Here is a 21154-nt window from a genome sequence, read left to right on the forward strand (position 1 = left end):
CTGAGACCTGCATGCATCTGAGGGCCACTGATGGTGGCCCACTGGCAGGACTTGGACTTGACCCATCAGAGTTCCAGTGTGTGGTTGTGTGGTTTCCCCACATCCTCAGGGAAGGCCCCATGCAGAGTTTCAGAGAGGGATTTTTCTCATGTACTAAGTAGTTATCAAGGACTTAGCTACATGTGGGTACTTCAGAGAGGCTGCAAGAGAGAAAAGGCTGTGATGACGCCCATAAGATGCCTGTTTTCTAGTAAGGGAGGGATGCAAGTACTTGTCTTGGTGGAAAACAGAATCACCCCAGAGAAGGAATTAGGGAAGACTACAAATGAAGGCGGTAGAGCTTGAGGCTCACCTTGTGGAGTGGAGAGGAATTTGGTGGGGAGAGTGGAGAAACCAGTCCACGAGGAGAGAAAAGCAAGAGGAGAAGAGGAAAACACTGGGCTGGATTTGGGGCACTGAGAGTTTCCAGAAGGGAAGCGGGCCCCTGGATGTCACTCCAGGACTGGAAGTAAATCTTGTTTACTCTTTAATGTTACATACTAAGAGTACAGTTCTTCCTTTCTCAGGCAAATAGAGCGGGAAGAGAAAAAATTCTTTCACAGAATAGTGGTAAACAATCTGCCTGCCAATGCAGGAGACAAAAGAGATGAGGGTTCAATCCCTGGGGTGGGAAGATCCCCTGGAGTAGGGCATAGCCACCCTCTCCAGCATTCTTGACTGAGCACACGTCAGTGAAAAAGAAATGCTTCCTGTCATATCAGTAAACAAGATATTGCAGTCGTCAAGTCATCGCATTACAGCCACCCTGATGGTGAGCCCTGGGGGAACTCAAGATTCAAACAGGATGCCTGCCACATAGCAGTTAACCACTGGAGCCACCCTGACCACACACTCTGAGGAGACTCAGGATGAAAAAGCACAGGACACTGGCCCCAGACAGCTGAGGTGCACGGCCAAGGAGCGATTTCAGTCAGTGCAAACTCTTGCATCTTCTCATACATAGAAGAGTGCTCAATTACTTGAGATGCCTGGTTTTCTTTAATTAACAGTAATCTTTTGATATTCTGACTACCTGGTAAATCCTGTATATCCAGGCCCCTCCCTTCCCTCGTGGGACCAGTTTCTCAGAGATATCTGAGAGACTATGTCCTGGGCTTAAGTCCTCAGCTTTGTCTGCCAAATAAAACATAGTTCTCAACTTTTAATTGTGCATTTTTTTTCAATTGACAATAGAGAAGCTAAAAATTCTTCCAGAGTTTCTCTAGGTCATTTCTAGTTGTATTGGTTCCCCTCTTCATTCTCTCTCTCAACAGAAAAAGGCAGTGATTGGTGAGGTAGCTAAAGGGGCAGATAACATTTTGGCCCCAACGTGGATAACTACCTCAGGTTACTATAGAAGCTGTAGTACCATGCCTTTGGTTGGATAATTCTATACGTTTAGTTCTCTAGTTTGATAGATGGGCTTAAAATCTTCAGACCAATTCTCCCCACTTCCCCAGCCAAAATGCAATGGGCATGTTCGTGTTACGTGTATCGTACATCTTCGTATATCTGGATGCTCTGCATAATTGATTTGGCATAATGCTCTTAGGCATGCCATTTTGCTTGTTCTCAGGGTCTATCTGATTGCAGATACTCAGCCTAAGTTAATATTTCATGAGATTCAATCATAACTTGAGGCTACAAATATGATGGAAGTCATGCCTATTGTTTTTCTTAAAAAAAATAATAGACAATTTTGCTGCACTCTTACACTGAGCAACACAAAATGCTATTTGAGCACAAGTCTCATTTCCTTTATTTGCTATTCCTATGAGCGATGATGAATTTTAACAAGTTTTCTAATGATTTAGGCCATTGCTCTCCTAAGGCCATGTTATTAAGTCATTTTACTGACTTATATTTACAAAGGGATTATGATATCCTAGGCACAGATATAAGAATTTAACAAGTTTGAGTCATGTAATCCTCTTAACAACCATATGAAATACATGCCATTATTATGACTTCTATTTTACAGATAGAGAAATTGGGGCACAGAGAAGTGAAATAACCTGCCCAAGGTCACACAGATAGGTTACATTGCCATTTGAATAATTCACATGCAAATTCCAGGTTATGGTTGGTATGTCTGCTATAACCTGTGTGAAAAAGGATAAAAAGTATATGTCTGAGAGATTCGCCCATGCTGTGCTCGAGGCAGAATTGTGTTCCTAGACTGTTTTAATAGAAGCTAATTTTCAACCAGTTACATCAGTAGTTGTCTCCCTGTAAACTCAGTATTTTAACTAACTGCAAATGTTTAAAAGTGAACAGTTTCCATTTATATATGACAAACACACTAGCTCTGCCAAAGTCCAGCTCTGCACTGTACAATTACAATCTTTTATGTTGAAAAATGTAGCTGTGCATCATGGCATCTTCCAAGATGGCAATGACTATATAGTTAATAATAAATGGCAGTTACTGTATATAACTTTTTGTATATACTTTTTGCTTCCCCTTGTCCCCCTGAAAAAAACTCAGCCCTAAGAGAATGAAATGTTGCTATTTGCAACAACATGAGTAGACTTGGAAGGTATTATGCTAAAGTGAAATAAGTCACACAGAGAAAGACAAATACTGTATGATATCACTTCTGTGGGGATCTAATAAAATACAGTGAACTAGTAAATATAACAAAAAAGAAACAGACTTACAGAAAACAAACTAGTGGTTACTAGTGGGGAGCGGGAAGGGGGCGGAACAATACAGAGGTAGGGAATAAAGAGGTATAAACTACTATGTATAAGTTACGAAGACATATTGTATACCACAGGAATATAGCTAATATTTTATAATAAGTGGAATATAACCTTTAAAATTGTAAATCACTATATTGTACACTTGTAACTTATAGTATTGTACATCAACTATACTTCAATAAAATTAACAAAAAAAAATTTAATGTTTATGTAATGGTGTTATATGAATCTCTAACTGGAAAACAGTGATAAATGTTATATATGCCAAAGAGACTTAAGTGAAAATAATTTATATGTAAACGAATCCTTTCTTTGATGGTATTGATGTGCTAACAATGGGGACTGATTCTGAAGCTGTCAATGGAAGGAACACAGAGTCCCCAAAAGTTACTTTCCCAAGTATCTTTATCTGATCTCAAAATTTGATCTAAAATAAGCAATGTATACTTTTTATCCAAGTAAGTTGAAATATATATATATATCTTGAAAAAAAAATGACAGCAACATTTTATATGTGCCAAGCACATTGCATGATTATTTTGTTTAATCCCCTGAACAACTCCATGAGGCAGGTCCTGTGAATGTCTCCTTTCCACAAAGGTGGAAACAGGCCTAGAGAGGTTTAGTAATGGAGGACAGGTCACACAGCCAGGAAGCAGCACAGCAGGGATCTGAACCTTGGAAGTGTTTCCTGAGCCTCTGGTCTTGGCCACTGTGCTCTGCACCCTTACCCCTGTGTGTAGGGTACACAGCTGCCTCTGGCTAGGGATTAAGAGCTGATCCTGATAAATTTCTTGTTGCCTTTTTATGTCTTCATAAGATCCCACTACTCTTCTTTGCTGTAGAGCAAGTATGTGAAGAGTCAGATTTCTCCCATTGTTCCTCCTTCATCGACCTTACACACTTAGACTGAGTTCAGCATTTGCTGATAATATTGATTGCTAGCTGACCTCACCCTGCTGGAAGGTAGAGCAAGAATATGGCTCAAGCCTGGGTGGGGCCGAGGGAGACCCTCATAAAGTGGAGCCTGACACAGAATGTGGGAACTATACAGGAGGGAGTTTGTGTGTACTATAATAGTAGGCACCTTGAGAAGCCTATGCACTTATTTATAATAACTTCTACTCTTAGACAGTGTTTTTTCTTCCATCAAGCATGGAGTCCATTATAGTAGAAGCTCAATTAGCACTTGGTGAATGCATGAATGAATGAAGGATAGACAGAATGAATGGATTGTTTATTTGGTTTCTTTGATATAAGGGCCTCTGCTGCTTTTCTGGATTATATTTGCTCTATCCAGCTCTTCCCTGCTGCGTGCCTGGATTCTCCTCCTTGCCCCCTCCTTCTCTCTCTCCCTCTCCCCTGTAAGTCCAGGGAGTTACTGGACAGTTGGTGGCAAGAAATATTCTTTTGGGTGATGTTCCAGATGGTGGAGGTTCTATAGTTTCAGAGTAGAACCTTTCCTTAGGGAAGGTAGGAGTTAAATCCACCTTCAAGGGACTAAAATTACCACCTATGATATTAATGTAGGAACGTGTGTTCTGAGCCCTAAGCAGACTTTGGTGCAAACCACTGGGAACTGCATATGTCTGAGAAGCTCATACCATCCAAGCGCCTGAAGTGACATCCTCTCTACATCTGTTCTCATGGGCTAACAATGGCTTATTGACTTTGCTGCTTTGCAGAACATTGGTCTATAAGACATCTGGTCCATGCTAAGGTCCTTGATGTTTACAGGACCATGTAGTGCTGTCTAAAATGTCCAAAGACATTCGGTCCATGCCAAAAGATCCCTAATATTTGGTCTTGCCCAAAATGATTTGGCATGCACAGCAATTAGCGAAGAGGTAAAAGGGACCCAAATTGGAAAAGAAGTAAAGCTGTGACTGTCTGCTGATAACATGATACTATACATAAAAAATCCTAAAGATGCTACCAGAAAATAATACTAGAGCTCATCAATGAATTTGGTAAAATTGTAGGATACAAAATTAATACACACAGAAATCTGTTGCATTTCTATACACTAAGAAAGAAAGATCAGAATGAGAAATTAAGAAAACAATCTCATTTACCATCACATCAAAAAGAATGAAATACCTAGGAATAAACTTACTCAGAAGATGAAAGACCTGTACTCTGAAAACTATTAAGACACTAATGAAAGAAATTGAAGATGACATAAACAGATAGAAAGATATACTGTGTTCTTGGATTAAAAGAATCAATATTGTTAAAATGACTGTACTACCCAAGGCAATCAACAGATTCAATGCAATTCCCATCAAAATACCAATGGCATTTTTCACAGAACTAAAAAAAAGAATTTTATGGAAACACAATAGAACCCAAGAAGGCAAAGCAAACTTAAGAAAAATGGAGCTGAAGGAATCAGTCTCTCTGACTTCACACTATATTACAAAGCTACAGTAATTAAAACAGTGTTGTACTGGCACACACACACACACACACAAACCAGAAATATACATCAATAGAAGAGGGTAGGAAACCCAGAAATAAACCCATTAATCTATGACAAAGGAAGCAAGACTACACAATGGAAAAGAGACCACTTCTTCAATAAGTGGTGCTGGGAAAACTAGACAGCTACATGTAAAAGAATGAAATTAGAACATTCTCTAACATCATACATAAAATAAACTCAAAATGGATTAAAGACCTAAATTTAAGAATGAATACTATAAAACTCCCAGAGGAAAACATAGGCAGGACACTCTTTGACACAAATCACAGCAATATATTTTTGAATCCATCTGCTCTAGAAAACAAAATAAACAACTGAGACCTAATTAAACTTAAAAGCTTTTGCACAGCAAAGGAAGCTATAAACAAAATGAAGACAACCTAGAGAATGGGAAAAAATATTTGCAAATGGTGCAGCCAACAAGGGATTAATCTCTAAAACATATAAACAGCTCATGCAGCTCAATATTAAATGAATAACTTTAAAAATAAGATTTCCTCAGACACTTCTCCAAAGAAGACATACAGATGGCCAAAAGCCACGTGAAAAGATGCTCAATATCACTAATTATTAGACAAATGAAATCAGAACTATGAAATATCATCTTACACCAGTCAGAATGGCCATGATCAAAAAGTCTACAAATAATAAATGCTGGAAAGGGTGTGGAGAACAGGGAGCCCTATTACACTGTTAGTGGGGATGTAAATTGGTGCAGTCACTATGGAAATCAGTATTTAGTTTCCTTAAACTGAAAACAGAGCTACCATATGATCCTGCAATTTCACTTTTGGGCATATATGCAAAGAATACCATAATTCAAAAAGATACATGCACCCTAGCATTCACTGCATCACTATTCACAACAGCCGAGATGAGGAAGCAATGAAATGTCCATCAACAGAGGAATGGCTAAAGATGTGGCGCATGCATACACTGGAATATTACTCAGCCTTGCAAAAGCAAGAATGAGTGCCATTTCCTGGGCTTCCCAGGCGGCACTGGTGGTAAAGAGCCCACCTGCCAATGAGGAAACAGAAGAGACCTGGGTTTAATCCCTGGGTCTGGAAGATCCCCTGGAAGAGGGCATGGCAACCCATCCCAGTATTCTTGCCTGGAGAATCCCCATGGACAGAGAAGCCTAGTGGGCCATAGCCCATAGGGTTGCAGAGAGTTAGACAAGACTGACGTGACTTAGCACACACACACACACGCAGCGACATGGAGGGACCTAGAGATTATCATACGAAGTAAACCAAATATCATATGATATCACGTGTGAAATCTAAAAAAAAGATACAAATGAACTTACTTACAAAGCAGAAACAGACTCACGGACTTTGAGAATAAACTTATGATTGCCAAAGGGGAAAGGTGGTGGGAGAAGGGATAAATTAGCAGTTTGGGATTAACATATACACACTCGAGCTCAGTTCTTCAGTCGTGTCCGGCTCTTTGCAACCCTTTGGACTGTAGCCCACCAGCCTCCTCTGTTTGTGGGATGTTTCAGGTAAGAATACTGGAATGGGCTGCCACTTCCTATTCCAGGGGATCTTCCCAACTCAGGGATCAAATCCACCTCTCCTGCATTTCAGGCAGATTTTTACTTGCTGAGCCGTCAAAGAAACCTCTACATGTACACACTACTACATATAAAATAATCAACAAGGACTACTGTATAGCACAGGGAACTTTACTCAATATTCTGTAATAACCTATATGGGAAAAGCATTTGAAATAGGGTAGATGTATGTATAACTGAATCACTTCACTGTACACCTGAAATATAGCATTGTAAGTCAATTACACTTCAATATAAAATAAAAATTCAATTTAATGTTGAGGTATGGCAGAAACCAACACAACATTGTAGAGCAGTTATTCTCTAATTAAAAATAAAATTTTAAAAATAAAAAAAAAAAAAGAAGATGCAGTATTAGGGAAACTGCATTCCTGGTGCCAGCTATAGTCTCCCAGAGAGTTTTATTTTCAGTTGGAGTTTTTCACTGATACATCACGCCAGCATTAGGGCAGGCTGTACATTAAGTGGTTTTCCTTTCTGTGTCTTTGACAGATGTACCATCCCCACACCAGCGAGCCTCGGCTAGGATGAAACCGATAGAAGAAGGGGTGGAAGATGATGACGAGGTCTTTGAACCTGCGCCTTCAAATATATTTAAAGTTCGTCAGTGGCCTTGATCCCAAGAGAGGATTCAAGTTACCAAGAGGGAAACTGTCTTGGAGAGATCCTGAAAAATACCAGCACTTTTTCACGGCTTTTAGATTTTTTTCTGCTTTCATACACCCAGCTTTGTAGAGTCTGAGGGCAGGAAAGTGAGGGAAATTAAAAAATGGGAAGGTTACCTTCACTTTTACTGGTCAGCTTTCAGTTTCACTGAGCCTTCTGACTAAAATGTGTGCTATTTTTGAAAGAGACATTTTCACAGTGTTTTATAGATATATTATCATTTAAATTTAAAAAAAATCTTAGTGCTTTGTCATTTCAAATGCCTTCACTTATCTTTCCAAGTTGTTGTTCGCTTTCATCAGAGAGTTTATTCTCTGCTGTGGCAATGGGGTTGTCCATTTGATTGAGGTGGAGGGAATGTTTAAAAAAAACAACAACAACAGGGAATCTCAGGCTTTGCTCAATGGATTTTCTGGCTGGAAAATTTTAAAGAAAGATGTGGTGCGACTCATGTATATTTTTCTCTCAGACCAGATACATCATTCTACTAGAACATCTCACATCTGTGGACCCTGTATGGATAGGTTGATAACGGACAAAGTTCATCAGACTTTACTCACATTACCCTGATACTACACTGTTTGAAAGTTGGGATGAACCCTAGACCTGGAAAGGTAACAGTGGAAGCAGTTCTGAGCTCAGGGTCACCCTTTGGCTAAACCAGCTCAGCTGTGATGTTGAGCCATCTTGCCCCATGCTCTGAAGCACATTACTGCAGAGTCAAGTGGCCAAAGAAGCGCCGCAGAATGACGAGGCTGACACAGCCACTGCACTCTCTGGCTGCTCCTCTGACGTTCAGATGGTTCCTCCAGGGGCACAGATAGCTCCTTACTGTGTGTGTGTCAGACACCAGATGCCAGGGCTGCAAACGGAGACACAGCTGTGAGGCAGACGATCCACCACAAGCTCTGCCGTGATCACCCAGCCTAGAGAGTGCTGTGAGGACCTTGATTCTAGATCTCTCTTTTCCACCAGTTGTGATTCTAGACACGGTGGTACTTGGGAAATTTGCATAAATCATCAAGTGGGTCAGTGTGACTGTGGCCCTTCACAGGCCACCCATTTGGGGGGAGCCCTTGGGCTTCCCTGGTGGCTCAGACAGTAAAGCGTCTGCCTGCAATGCAAGAGACCCGGGTTCGATTCCTGGGTCGGGAAGATCCCCTGGAGAAGGAAATAGCAATCCACTCCAGCACTCTTGCCTGGAAAATCCCATGGATAGAGGAGCCTGACAGGCTACAGTCTATGGGGTCGCAAAGAGTCGGACAGGACTGAGCGACTTCACTTCACTTCCCCTGAATGGCTGTGCTCCATCATGCCCCACTACCTTTATTTTGTGTACTCCGACTCTGAGTTAGTCCCATTATGCTAAATAACAAGAAAAGTTCCATAAGAAATTATTTTCAGGTGAGCTGAGCCAAAAGCATCTTTTGCCAAGAGGTGATTTCCATGAGAGAAGATATAAAAATTAAGTACTCCAAGGTCACTCCATTTTCCTAAACTCATTTTTTAAAGCCAGTTATTTTAGTAATTTCAATTGAGTCAAATTTACATGCTTGATCACTCACTGAGAAAAATTCCACAGACTGGGTATCCAGCTCCTAACACATTCATCAAATGAATAGCTTGTAAACCTCACCATAGAAAGGCTGATTTCACTTTCTGCTGTAGTGGTCTCTTCTGTTTGCTAAATTAAGATTTTATTTTGGGGAAATGAAACAAAGGTGAGTGAATGACTTTACCTTGACTTTAAGACTTCAGAAACAGCAGACTGAACTCTCTCTTTCAGTGCCTGAATCAAGGGTATGAAGTAATGGTGTTAATACCACTTTAACTACTGAAGTGACGCTATGTAGGCCATTGAGTTTATACATGCATAGGACTAATTTATAAAATCGTTCAACAGAGTAATTAGATATTACATCCTTGTCTAAGTAGAAAGCAATTTTAGATTCTACAAAAGCCATGTTTGTAATGTTCTGTGAGTCCACAGAACCTTGAGATTTTCTTACCCTGACCCATTTTCAGATGCGTCTCACTTAATCAACCTTAGACAGCAGAGGGGAGCATCTCTAATGATCAACCTGGATGTGTTTAGAGGTTATTTTCTGTAGTGTTGGAAAAGCACACTGTTTAAAAGCACACTGCTAAAATTAGGTGATATGAAGTCATTTACTTTTTTAATGTGTTTGTGTGTGTCAGTGCCATCGATAATGAAGATTATAATCTCAAGATTAGGAATCTTCAAAGAGCCACTTATCTTGAATAGGAAACATAGAACTATCTGTAAATACATCCCTCTAAGGATGACAGTGAAGGAGCCAAAGCCATTGAGTAGTCCTCCCATTAGACTTGACAGCAACGAAGCAGATAAGAAAACATAAAAGATCTCTTATGGATGATTTTTACAGATTCATGGACACCAGTGTATCTTTGTATAACATGTAGATAAAAAACACATTTGGTGCCAAAGTGACCAATAAAATGCTTCCTGTGTTTCTTGGCCTTCACTTAGCTGTGTGACCAAGGTCCAGAAAATGGCCTACAAAAATTACTCTATTTATCACCCCAAATCCACTATGTTGAAATGTAACTTCAAGTTCCTTGTATGAAGCTGGAGTCAACATTTATACCAGAATGTGTGGCATTTATATTCTGCAAGCTCTCATAAGTGTTGTATTTATAAAATAATAGCACAAACCCTATGATGTTTATAGATTTAAATTAGCAATAATGGGTGCTATATAATTATTTTTCAGTTACCTCCTTGGCTTCCTGGGATCTTTTCTGTTTCTCCCTGTGGTTCACTTCACTTTAATCATTTTGTGCCTTTGTGCTTTGCTCCCAACAATGTGTTTTGCCCACTGGGAGACACCACCTTCTTCGCATCTGGTTCTCCTTCCACACGCCTGAAGTTTTTCTGATTTTGTAACTTGGAGCTGCTGATTCTTGCTTCCCAGGTCCTATCGTGGCCTCAAAGGCAGAGTCACTTAGATGCTAGAAAAAATATTTGGTAGAGAAATTTATGTAACTACACACTTAGCTCTGCCCGTGGTGCAGCCAGGTGACGACCTTGCCCTCTGGTGTGGATTTAATGCTAGCGTGTGTGGCACCCAGTCGAGCCCTTGGGCATGCTGGTTGGTCCAGACCCTGGGGTGCAGCTCCAAGGATTCACTGTTATTGTTTTTTAAATCCATTTTCCTGGTCATGTGTAAAGCTGCTCTGCAGAAACCACTGACTCTGCCATATTTCCCCTCCCTTCCCTCTTTCCTAACCTGGTTTCACAACCTTTTTCTAATTATGCCCAACTAGAGTGATTAGAAATTCCCACCCACTCAATTCCAGTTCTCCATGTGAAGGGATAGGACTGTGCGGGGAACTCAAGGTTATTCCACACTCATGACACATCTCACTGACACTCTGATCATTACAGGACCCCCCATGACATATTGTAGGGGAAGTTTAAGAAACCCACTTTAAGCACTATTTACAGATTTTACTAATATACCTACAACCTAGTTTTAAAGTACCTGAGAATTTTGTGAATGCTTTATACAGACATAGTATTTATAGGAATTGCATTCTTTCTGCTTTTAAAGGTGCCATTTACATGGATATCATTTTACTTTATAATAAATTTACATTTTTGTCTGAATAGAGCTTTATAGTTTAAAATATCTTCATATTTTGTCATTTGATCAAATAAACTTCTTACTTGGAATATGTACACTTTTTAAAAATTGTACTTTACAATATTGTATTGGTTTTTAAAATTTCATTTCTCTTATATGTAGCTGGTTTTCTCTAATGCCTAAAGGTTCAAGAATGAGCCTTCAGAGGCTATGGGGATTGCTCTGGTTTAGGCAATCTGAGCAGACATGCACAAGGCGTGCTCCTGGGTTAGCTCCAACTGGTTCTGAAGGCCTGCTATCTTGCTGCCTTTGGTCATGAAAAGGGTGGGCCACGAGGCAGTGGACAATCCTGCCTGGATGCAGCGACTGAGAAGCCTCCAGAGTTTCAATGTGAGGATACATATATTTCAAATTTTTAATCCACTGTGTTTGAAACTTCATTTCTAGTTTTCGTAAGGTTCAGCAATACAAGGAATCACATGAAGGGGACAGAACACGTCCCCTGGGTCTCCTCTGGTGGGCAGTCTTTCTTTACATAAAGAAACTCATATTTGCTTCCATCACCTGTGCTCGATGTTAAAAAGGGACTGGAAAGCCCATCTCTTGGCCGTTTGTAGTAGATACTTGACACCTAATTAACTTGCCCTGATCAGCGCCAAGATGAGACCCAGCTGGACCAGGCATCTTACATCACTAGTTAGAGAGTTAATTCTCTTGCCCGATAAGCCATGTCATTCAGGCCTAATGTCTGGTTCTAAGACCTGACTTTCAAGCTGACCCATCTTTGGGGCAGCTTCCCCTTACCCAGCCTGTGCTGTGAGACTTAAGAGTTTCCCATTATGCCCATGAGGGGTTTTCTGTGGATAGGTGTGGGTACAACCCAACATGAGCTAAAATCGACAGGACTTGGTTCCAGATTTGTGGGAGCAGAGATGGTGGTGAGAGGGGAGAGTGTCACAGAGCTCCAGCTGGAGTTGCTGCTGGTTACTCCCTGGTGAGCAGCAGGTTCAGTAGAGAGACTGCTTTCTTCATGTTGCGTTTGAGGGGCCTCTGGGACAGCAGAGGTGTCAAATCTGAACTCAGAGGTGGGGTTGGGGCTAAGGATACAGATTTCTGAGCTGAAGATGGCAACACGAGCTTGACAAATTCCCAATAGGTAAAAAATTTTCTGTTAAAGGGTGTGTGTGTGATGAATAAATATGAATGAATACACTACACCAATATTTCCTTAATGTGGATGGACCTAGAGATTATCATACTAACTGAAATAAGTCAGAATGAAAAAGACAAATATATGATATTGCTTATGTGTAGAGTCTAAAATATACAGATGAAATTATTTACAAGTCAGAAACAGACTCACAGACATAGAAAACAAACTGACAGTTACCAAATGGGAAAAGGGATGGGGACGGTATAAATTAGGAGTTTGGGATTTGCAGATACAAATCACTATACATAAAATAGGTAAGAAAAACCAACAACAAAAAAAACAAGGTCCTACTGTGAAAAAATTTTTTCCTTTCTATTTACTAAGGGCAAATATATCCCCACTTTCAGTTTCTCCCAGCCTCCTTTGTCATCCTTTCACAAGATGATTACCATCTTCCCAGCTTACAGCTAAGCTTTCTGCTTTTCTGTCCCTTTTGCCTGGTCCAGCTGCTCAGTACAGGCAGGACTCCATATCGCAGGACTGACCCCAGGCCTGCTCCTGGGAAAGCAGCGCCGTGGCTCAGGATTTCACCCTCTGACTTATTGCACGACAGACCAGCAGAGGCAAATGTGGCTTGAATGAAGCTAAACTACCTTACAGCTGAGTAAATGAAGGCTCACAACCAAAACCCAACTGGTAGAGGAAGGGAGCCTTCAGGGAAAAATGATTAGCGCCATTTACCTCTTGATATTTCTCTGCGAATGCTGAAAACTTCAGAGCTGCTCCCGTTCCTTGGTGGTTACATATAATTAGGTCATTTGTGTAGAGACGGACAGAGGTGAATCCTGGAGTCCCCTTGAAAAAGTTCGGACAGGGGCCAAGTTTCAGGCGCTGGCCGCCCACGGGGGCCATGCTGCACAGAAAACAGAACAACCGTCAGCTGCTCTGAATTCGTTTCTCTTTAAAGGGTTTCTGTTATCTTGCAGGCCTCCCTAATGTTTTTCAGTGTGCTTCCCACTATTTCTGTTGTTCTCATCTAACCTCGTTAACTCTTCTCTTTATTAGTACGGATACATTTTGCTATAAGAATAATTACAATCTAATGCAGTAGTAATAGCTGTCTACTAAGTACATATTATTTACCAGAGACTGTTAAAGCCATTTAAAACAATTTAGTATTTTCACAAAAATCCCATAAGGTGGTTAACACAACAGAACTGAAGTCCAAATAAGCTGATTTTGCCAGAACAAACCAGCCAGGAAAAGGGCCGTGTTCCATCCCAGATACCTCAGCCTGTGGCCCTGCTCGCCCTGCTGCTTTTTCCGGTCCTCTTCGACAAGAAGCCTGCAGCCGCCACTACCACCTGTTCTCAGCTTCTCACCTTAGGTTATCAAAGGAGTTTCCATGCTGGAATTAAAGACTATAATACTTCATATTTTTTGTACAGAAAAATATGTATTGTTTAGGGAGAGGCTTTTTTTTTTTTTTAGAAAAATGAAAAGCCAAGATTTGTATTGACTTGTAACATCATCTATCAGCTCATGTGAAAATACAAGGTCCTAAATACATGATGTCCCAAACTGGTTTCTAATCTCTGCTGTCCACCTCTCTTATCTCAAAGCACTGACTTGAAAAAGGAGGCAGAGTCTTTGCCCTTGGACATGACTTCGAAGTCAGGCAGATGTAGTTCTGAACATGGGCTCTGACCATGTGATCTTCACCAAGTCCTTACGCCTTTTAAAGCTGCTGTGTCCTTACCTGTATTCCGCTGCTGCTAAGTCGCTTCAGTCGTGTCCAACTGTGCGACCCCAGAGACAACAGCCCACCAGGCTCCCCCGTCCCTGGGATTCTCCAGGCAAGAACACTGGAGTGGGTTGCCATTTCCTTCTCCTGTATTCTAGAACCTTTCCAAAGGCATAGTTGGCACAAAGTACAAGTTTGTTCTCATCCCCTTTTCCCTTTGGTTGCCACGTTGAATCCTTAATGATCCTGGAGTCTCGGTAACCACAGTTCTTGTATAGAGTCAGAGAGTTGGTACCAGCAGGACCTGAAGGACGGGTAGGGTAGGGGACAGGCACCAAGGCCCCTCCTGCTCACAGCAGAAACGTCTGTAGGCCTAGGGCGCAGTTTCCAGGCTGCGGTCTCTCTGGACATCTTCGGCTGAGGCAGAGAGAGAAGGCCATCTTGATTTCCACACGTGCACCCCAGAAAGCTGGAGGCGGGGGAAGGAGGCTGTAGGTGCCTCTCATGGGAGGTTGCTGTGAGTAGAAAATACCAGCATTAGGTTAAATGAGGCTCTCCAGGAGGTGAAGAGATAACTGTCTTCAGCTGTGGTTGTTTGGAACAAATACCTTTTGTTCAGCTCCCCACGGGGACCACGTGAGAGCCAAGAGCAGGTGCACTGGATACGCGTGGATGGAGAGACGTTCCTCTATACCCCAGAGAGTAAGGGTGGAAGGGGAGGTCTCAAACACTAAGGAGATGGGTATTCCTAATGCAATTTGATTATTGAAGAATGCTAGGACCCTGGGCAGCTCACGTCTCCCAGGGGAGCCCCAGTTTTATCTGTAAAAGGGGGTGCAACCAGATGAGCGAGATGCCAGTTCTGGTAGTTTAATTCCCAGTGTGTGGGTTTCTTAAGGGCTACCATGATGTCTTCTTGCTCCAAGTGTGCCTCGTGGTCCAAGCGACTCACGACTCTGTTTTATTTTTGCTTGAGGATGACTTGAGGGGTTAGACAAAGTCTCACCTGCTGTCTTTCTATCCAGAGTTCCCCCATTCTTGGACTGCCCTTCACAAATGCTGTATCGTCTGTGTGAAGTTGAATAGTATTATCACGATAATGACTCGCATCATTGCAGTCTGTGTTTCTGGTGTATCATTTAAAGTTTTCTCGAAAGTTGTCTTCAAAACAGTCAGCTTGCTGACAAATCCCTTACAGACCTTTCCAGAATGATGTAGACTGTGATTTTCCTTTGGAGGGAACAGAACTGTAGAATTTTAGAGCAGGTAGGTAAATTTCACCAGGATCACCTGGAGGCCCCTATTAAAAACCAGCTCGGGCACAGGTGTGGCGTTCTGCCTGCCCTAAAAGTCTTGCAAGTTCCGGCCTCTTATTGGAACCTTTTGATGCTGCCCTGGGTTCTGCCCCAAGACCTCAAAGCCCTTGATGACCAGTATGTGAAGGACACCTGGAAAAGGAAATGGCAACCCATTCCAGTATACTTGTCTGGAGAATGCCAGAGGCGGAGAAGCCTGGCAGGCTACAGTCCATGGGGTCACAGAGTTGGACACGACCAAGTGACTAAACACACACACACACACAATGGGGCTTTCCCAGTGGCTCAGTGGTTTAAAAAATCTGCCTGCAATGCAGGAGCCTCAAGAGACTCTGGTTGGATCCCTGGGTCTGGAAGTTCCCTTGGAGGAGGGAATGGCAACCCATTCTAGTATTCTTGCCTGGAAAATACCACGGACAGAGGAGTCTGGTGGTCTACAGTCCATGGGGTCACAAAGAGTCAGACATGACTGAAACAACTTAGCACACACACGTGAAGGACAAATTTAGGAAACATAGGACCATTGGTTATAAGGAGGCCAAGGGATTCTTGCAGGAGTGCTATAACAACAAGCTAATGAAAGCAGACGAAATGCAACTATAAAAGTTGTTTGAAATCTCCCTACCAGAAGAAAAACTTAATGCTGTTTGTGGTGAACAGCTTGGCAAATTGCAGAAGCTGTTGCAAGAAGCCACTAAACCCAGTGGGCAATTTAGTACTAGTGAGTCTAGGAAACCAACATTTTAGTCTATACAATAAAGTTTAACAAAGGGGAGGGGGTAACAACTCACCGGATCCCATCCCAGAATTTGATTCAATATAGCTGGGGTAGAGACCGAATGCGGCAGTTCTGAGTTCCCAGATACTGTTGCTGCTGCTATTAAGGGGACCATTCTTTGAAGTTCCCTTAACTAGTCCAGCCCCCTTATTAGCAGATGAGAAGGGTGTGGCTGAGAAAACCGAACCCAAGAAAAACTAGAACCCAAGTATCCTTGTCCATAGTCCGATGGCTTTCAGTTAAAAAAGCAACTTTTTTTTTCTCTAGATCGATAGTTCCCAAACTTTTAATGAGTCAATTAAGGAATCAGTTAAAATTTGGCTCCAGTAACTCAATACACCTAGAAGAGTGAGCCTTAACCTTGGCTATACATTGGAGTCAGAGATTCTGAAGTAATTTATCTGAGCATCAGGATTCTTAAAAGCTCCCCAAGTAACTCAAAGTGAAAGAAAGTGAAGTAGCTCAGTCGTGTCCAGTTCTTTGCGACACCGTGGACTGCAGCCCACCAGGCTCCTCACTCCATGGGATTCTCCAGGCAAGAATACTGGAGTGGGTTGCCACTTCCTTCTCCAGGGGATCTTCCTGACCCAGGGATTGAACCCTGGTCTCCAGCATTGCAGGCAGACGCTTTAACCTCTGAGCCACCAGGGAAGCCCAAGTAACTCAAAGGGGAAAATAAATTTGAAAAGTTTTGGTCTGGAGGAAGGTCAGAAAGCTTCACTAATCCAGACATCCCAGGTGATTTGGCTGTAGCGGCAGGCTGGTCTGTACTTCGCAGGCAAAGGTTTTCCTGATCTTACTTCCTGCTTTAGGAAACAAACAAAAAAAACACTGAAGTGTTAGTATGAGGTTTGAGGAGTGAACACCAGAGGCATAGGTGGGTCTATTTTCCTATGATAACAATATTTACTTTTGGGACATTTAGTCTCTTTTTATTAAGACATGATCAATCTAGGACAGTATATTAATTTCAAGTGTACAACCTAATGGCTTGACATTTGTATATATTGTGAGATGATCATCAAAATATGTCTGATTAACATCCATCACCACACACAGTTACAAATTATTTTTCTTGTGATGAGAACTTTTAAGATCGACTCCCTTAGCAACTTTCAAATGCGTAAAACACTGTGTTGACTCTTTACTAGAGTCACCGTGTTGTACGTCACATCCCCAGGACTCATTTGTAGCTGGAAGTTTGTGCCTTTTGACCACTGTGGGTGTGTGATTTTCATCCTTCCAACTCCCTTACTCTCTTTGGCTCCCTGTGGCTTCCTATGTATCAGAGTTAGAAAGAAGCTTTCTACCTGGTTTTGGTGTTTGGGAGGAAGAAAGTTAATTAGAAGCAGAATCCTGAAGTGTCTCTTCTAGCTCCAAGTCTGTTTGTGTGACCTGAGCAGTTAATGTCATCTCCCTAAGTACAATTGTACACTTCTTTGTAATACAGAAATAGTTATATCTGCCATCTTTATCTTAGAAGGGCTTTGTGAGAACCAGATTTCAAAGCCCATGTAAACTATGAAACACTATAAAAGTGAAAGCTATTCTTAAATTAACCAGCGACACACAAAGGGAGCTTAAAGTGAAAGAAATATCTCTTCACTAAACTATGTCTGGGAATTCTGTTGGAACGTGTGTCTAATTTGTCCTTGCTCTTAGACTCTTAACATTCAAACCCCAGATCCAGAAGACCTGGGTATGATAATGTGAGCACTTTAACAAAATATGGTTTCTTCTCAGATATTGGGAGCATAGACAGACTTGGTAAGATGTCTAAAGTGAAAAAAACACTGCCAAAGATTTAGGTAATAAAATACCAAACAAAAAATTTAAAAGTCTTTTATTTCTTATAGCTTGAAAGGTAGATGAGAATTTCTGGGGTAATAATGCAACATGAGTATTTAATTCTCTAGGGTTGCTTACCCTTTTGAAGTTTCTTATTATAAGAAAACTTAGAAATAGATAAAATACTTTGTAACAAGTTAGCATTATCAGTATCCCTTCAGCATCATGAACTCCACAATGACAGTCTCTCTCTTGTTCATAAGAGCCTATAAAGCCATTACTTATAAGTACATATTTTTCTAGGCAGTAATTTTCCTAGATACGTTTATCAATCATGATCAGAAATTCAAATATGTAGTAGCTGAGGTGATGCAAAGTGAGTGAAGAGTGCCTCTGGTGGTGTCATGCATAACTGAACTGTATCAAGGTTGTTTTAGTCGCTAAGTCCTCTTCCGACTTTACGACCCCGCGGACTGTAGCACGCCAGGCTTCTCCTGTCAGTGGAATTTCTCAGGCAAGTATACTGGAGTGGGTTGCCCTTTTTTGCTCCAGTGGATCTTCCTGACCCAAGGATTATGCTTGGTCTTTAATTGAAGAATTACTATACTACTGTTCTACAGTTTCTTAAAAATCAGACTTTCATCTTTTTTTCTTTGACTAGTTTTATTTATTTTGGCTGTGCCGGGTCTTTGTTGCTGCGCTGACTTTTCTCTAGTTGCAGGGAGCGGGAGCTACTGTTTGAGATGCACGGGCTTCTCATTGCGGTGGCTTCTCTTGTTACAGACCATGGGCTCTAGGGCGGGGGGCGGAGGCTTCAATAGTTGTAGCGTATGGGCTCAACAGTTGGGGCTCGAGGGCTCTAGAGCACAGGCTCAGCGGTTGTGGCTCACAGGCTTACTTGCTCTGTGGCGTGTGGGAGCTTCCCAGACCAGGGATTGAACCGGTGTCTCCTGCACTGGCAGGCAGATTCTTTAGCACTGAACCACCAGGAAGCCCCCAAATCGGAATTTCGTCTTAATCAGAGAGAATTTTTATATCTCCAAAGGCCCATTGTACAATGGACTGTATTAGAACACACCTTTGAATTGTTGTGTTATTTAGGTTCTCTTTTACAGAAGTCCTAAAGAAAATTCTAATTGAGACAGTGTTCCATTAAGAAATAATTTTTAATTAAAAAGCACTGTAGGTTGTTAATATGGCACCTCCAAATGGAATCTCTTTAAAAATCTGACCTTGGTCCAGAGTTTGAACATTTAGACATTGTCCTAGGGTTTTTACAGGACTTGTTGAATCTTTTCTGACAGGCTTGGGAATAAAATCTGGGATGATCCATGTGATCTAGGCAAAGACAGAATATTGGCCCAAATGACATTCTAGTGTCTCTTCCAACCGTTTTGTTCTATGTTAAACTTTCCTTGGCAATCTGATACATTTCCATCATTGCTGTGCAGTATTAACAAGTAGAAGGAAAATACACACCTAAGGAAATAGAATGACTCCGCCACATCTCCAGAATGGTTCTGCAAAGGCTGCTCACACTTCGGCCCCCTCCTCTGTATTTTTTCCAATTTTTTACCATGAGAAAGTTCACTGTGGTTGGAATGAGATTTTATTATTACTGTTTTAAATGGATTGCCCTGAATGAGTGGCAGAAGCAAGTTTAACACAGGACCGGCAAACTAATATCTGGACTAGCTAATGAAAGTTATTTGTTCAGAATTAATTTCATGAAGAAATGAAAGAATGTGAAGAGCTCATGTGAAGATAACAGTCATGGCTTGAATACATGAAATGATGAGCTAAATGAAAGAAGTGATTATAAATAGGACTTGAAATATCTCCCATAGATACTTAAGGCCACATTCCTAGAGGAAAATGTGGAAAATAGAAAGTATCGCATGTCAATAATACACATATCTGAACTAACTCAAATCAAATATGGTTTCTGTCTTAAATTTGAAATTGTCTTTCACTATACCTTGATTTTGCAATATTGCTGCTGCTATAATACTTAGGTGTGAGTCCAGTTTTCCAGACAAAAGAACAGAATGAACCATGTCATTGGGGTGAAAGCAAAACACCCAAGGTTGAAAAGAATTTTTACAAACTGGAGCAGGCAGCTCTAGATGCTATGGGGCTCAGAAATTAACTAACAATTGAGGCCTTCGACCTTGAAAAAAATAATTCACATCTTCAAGAAACTTCATTAGTTTTAGAAACAAAGTACACACACGTGTCCTAAAGTCAGGAAGCTTTTAAAGTGGAAATACTATGCTAAGAAACATGCCTGATATGCAGCCTCAGAGACATTTATCATTTTTCAGGGTACCTAAAATACTTCAGAAAGTGTGCATGTGTGTGTGTGAGAGAGAGACAGAGAGAGGATTAGACAGAGTAACATATGATGAAGAGATACCCCACGCCAAGGTAAGAGAAACCCAAGTAAGATGGTAGGTGTTGCAAGAGGGCATCAGAGGGCAGACACACTGAAACCACACTCACGGAAAAACTAATCAATCTAATCACACTAGGACCACAGCCTTGTCTAACTCAATGAAACTAAGCCACACCCCGTGGGGCAACCCAAGACGGGCGGGTCATGGTGGAGAGGTCTGACAGAATTTGGTCCACTGGAGAAGGGAATGGCAAACCACTTCAGTATTCTTGCCTTGAGAACCCCATGAACAGCATGAAAAGGCAAAATGATAGGATACTGAAAGAGGAACTCCCCAGGTCGGTAAGTGCCCAATATGCTACTGGAGATCAGTGGAGAAATAACTCCAGAAAGAATGAAGGGATGGAGCCAAAGCAAAAACAATACCCAGCTGTGGATGTGACTGGTGATAGAAGCAAGGTCTGATGCTCTAAAGAGCAATATTGTATAGGAACCTGGAATGTCAGGTCCATGAATCAAGGCAAATTGGAAGTGGTCAAACAAGAGATGGCAAGAGTGAACGTTGACATTCTAGGAATCAGTGAACTAAAATGGACTGGAATGGGTGAATTTAATTCAGATGACCATTATATCTACTACTGAGGGCAGGAATCCCTCAGAAGAAATGGAGTAACATCATGGTCAACAAGAGTCCGAAATGCAGTACTTGGATGCAGTCTCAAAAACGACAGAATGATCTCTGTTCGTTTCCAAGGTAAACCATTCAATTTCACAGTAATCCAAGTCTGTGCCCCAACCAGTGATGCTGAAGAACCTGAAGTTGAACGGTTTTATGAAGACCTACAAGACCTTTTAGAACTAACACCCAAAAAAG

The 21154-nt window shown here is 41.4% G+C and overlaps 1 protein-coding gene across 1 annotated transcript in view; it reads left to right on the forward strand.

Annotated features, from left to right (window-relative positions):
- BVES (blood vessel epicardial substance) overlaps positions 1-11071 on the forward strand; it is a 53633-nt gene extending 42562 nt beyond the window's left edge. The window contains exon 8 of the mRNA XM_052646084.1: positions 7304-11071. Coding sequence (XP_052502044.1) covers positions 7304-7428 — 125 coding nt within the window. The 3' untranslated portion in view covers positions 7429-11071. The remainder of the gene's footprint in view (positions 1-7303) is intronic.
- Positions 11072-21154: the final 10083 nt, after the last annotated feature.

The sequence above is a fragment of the Budorcas taxicolor genome, chromosome 9 (assembly GCF_023091745.1).
Source record: "Budorcas taxicolor isolate Tak-1 chromosome 9, Takin1.1, whole genome shotgun sequence".
Lineage (NCBI taxonomy): Eukaryota > Metazoa > Chordata > Mammalia > Artiodactyla > Bovidae > Budorcas > Budorcas taxicolor.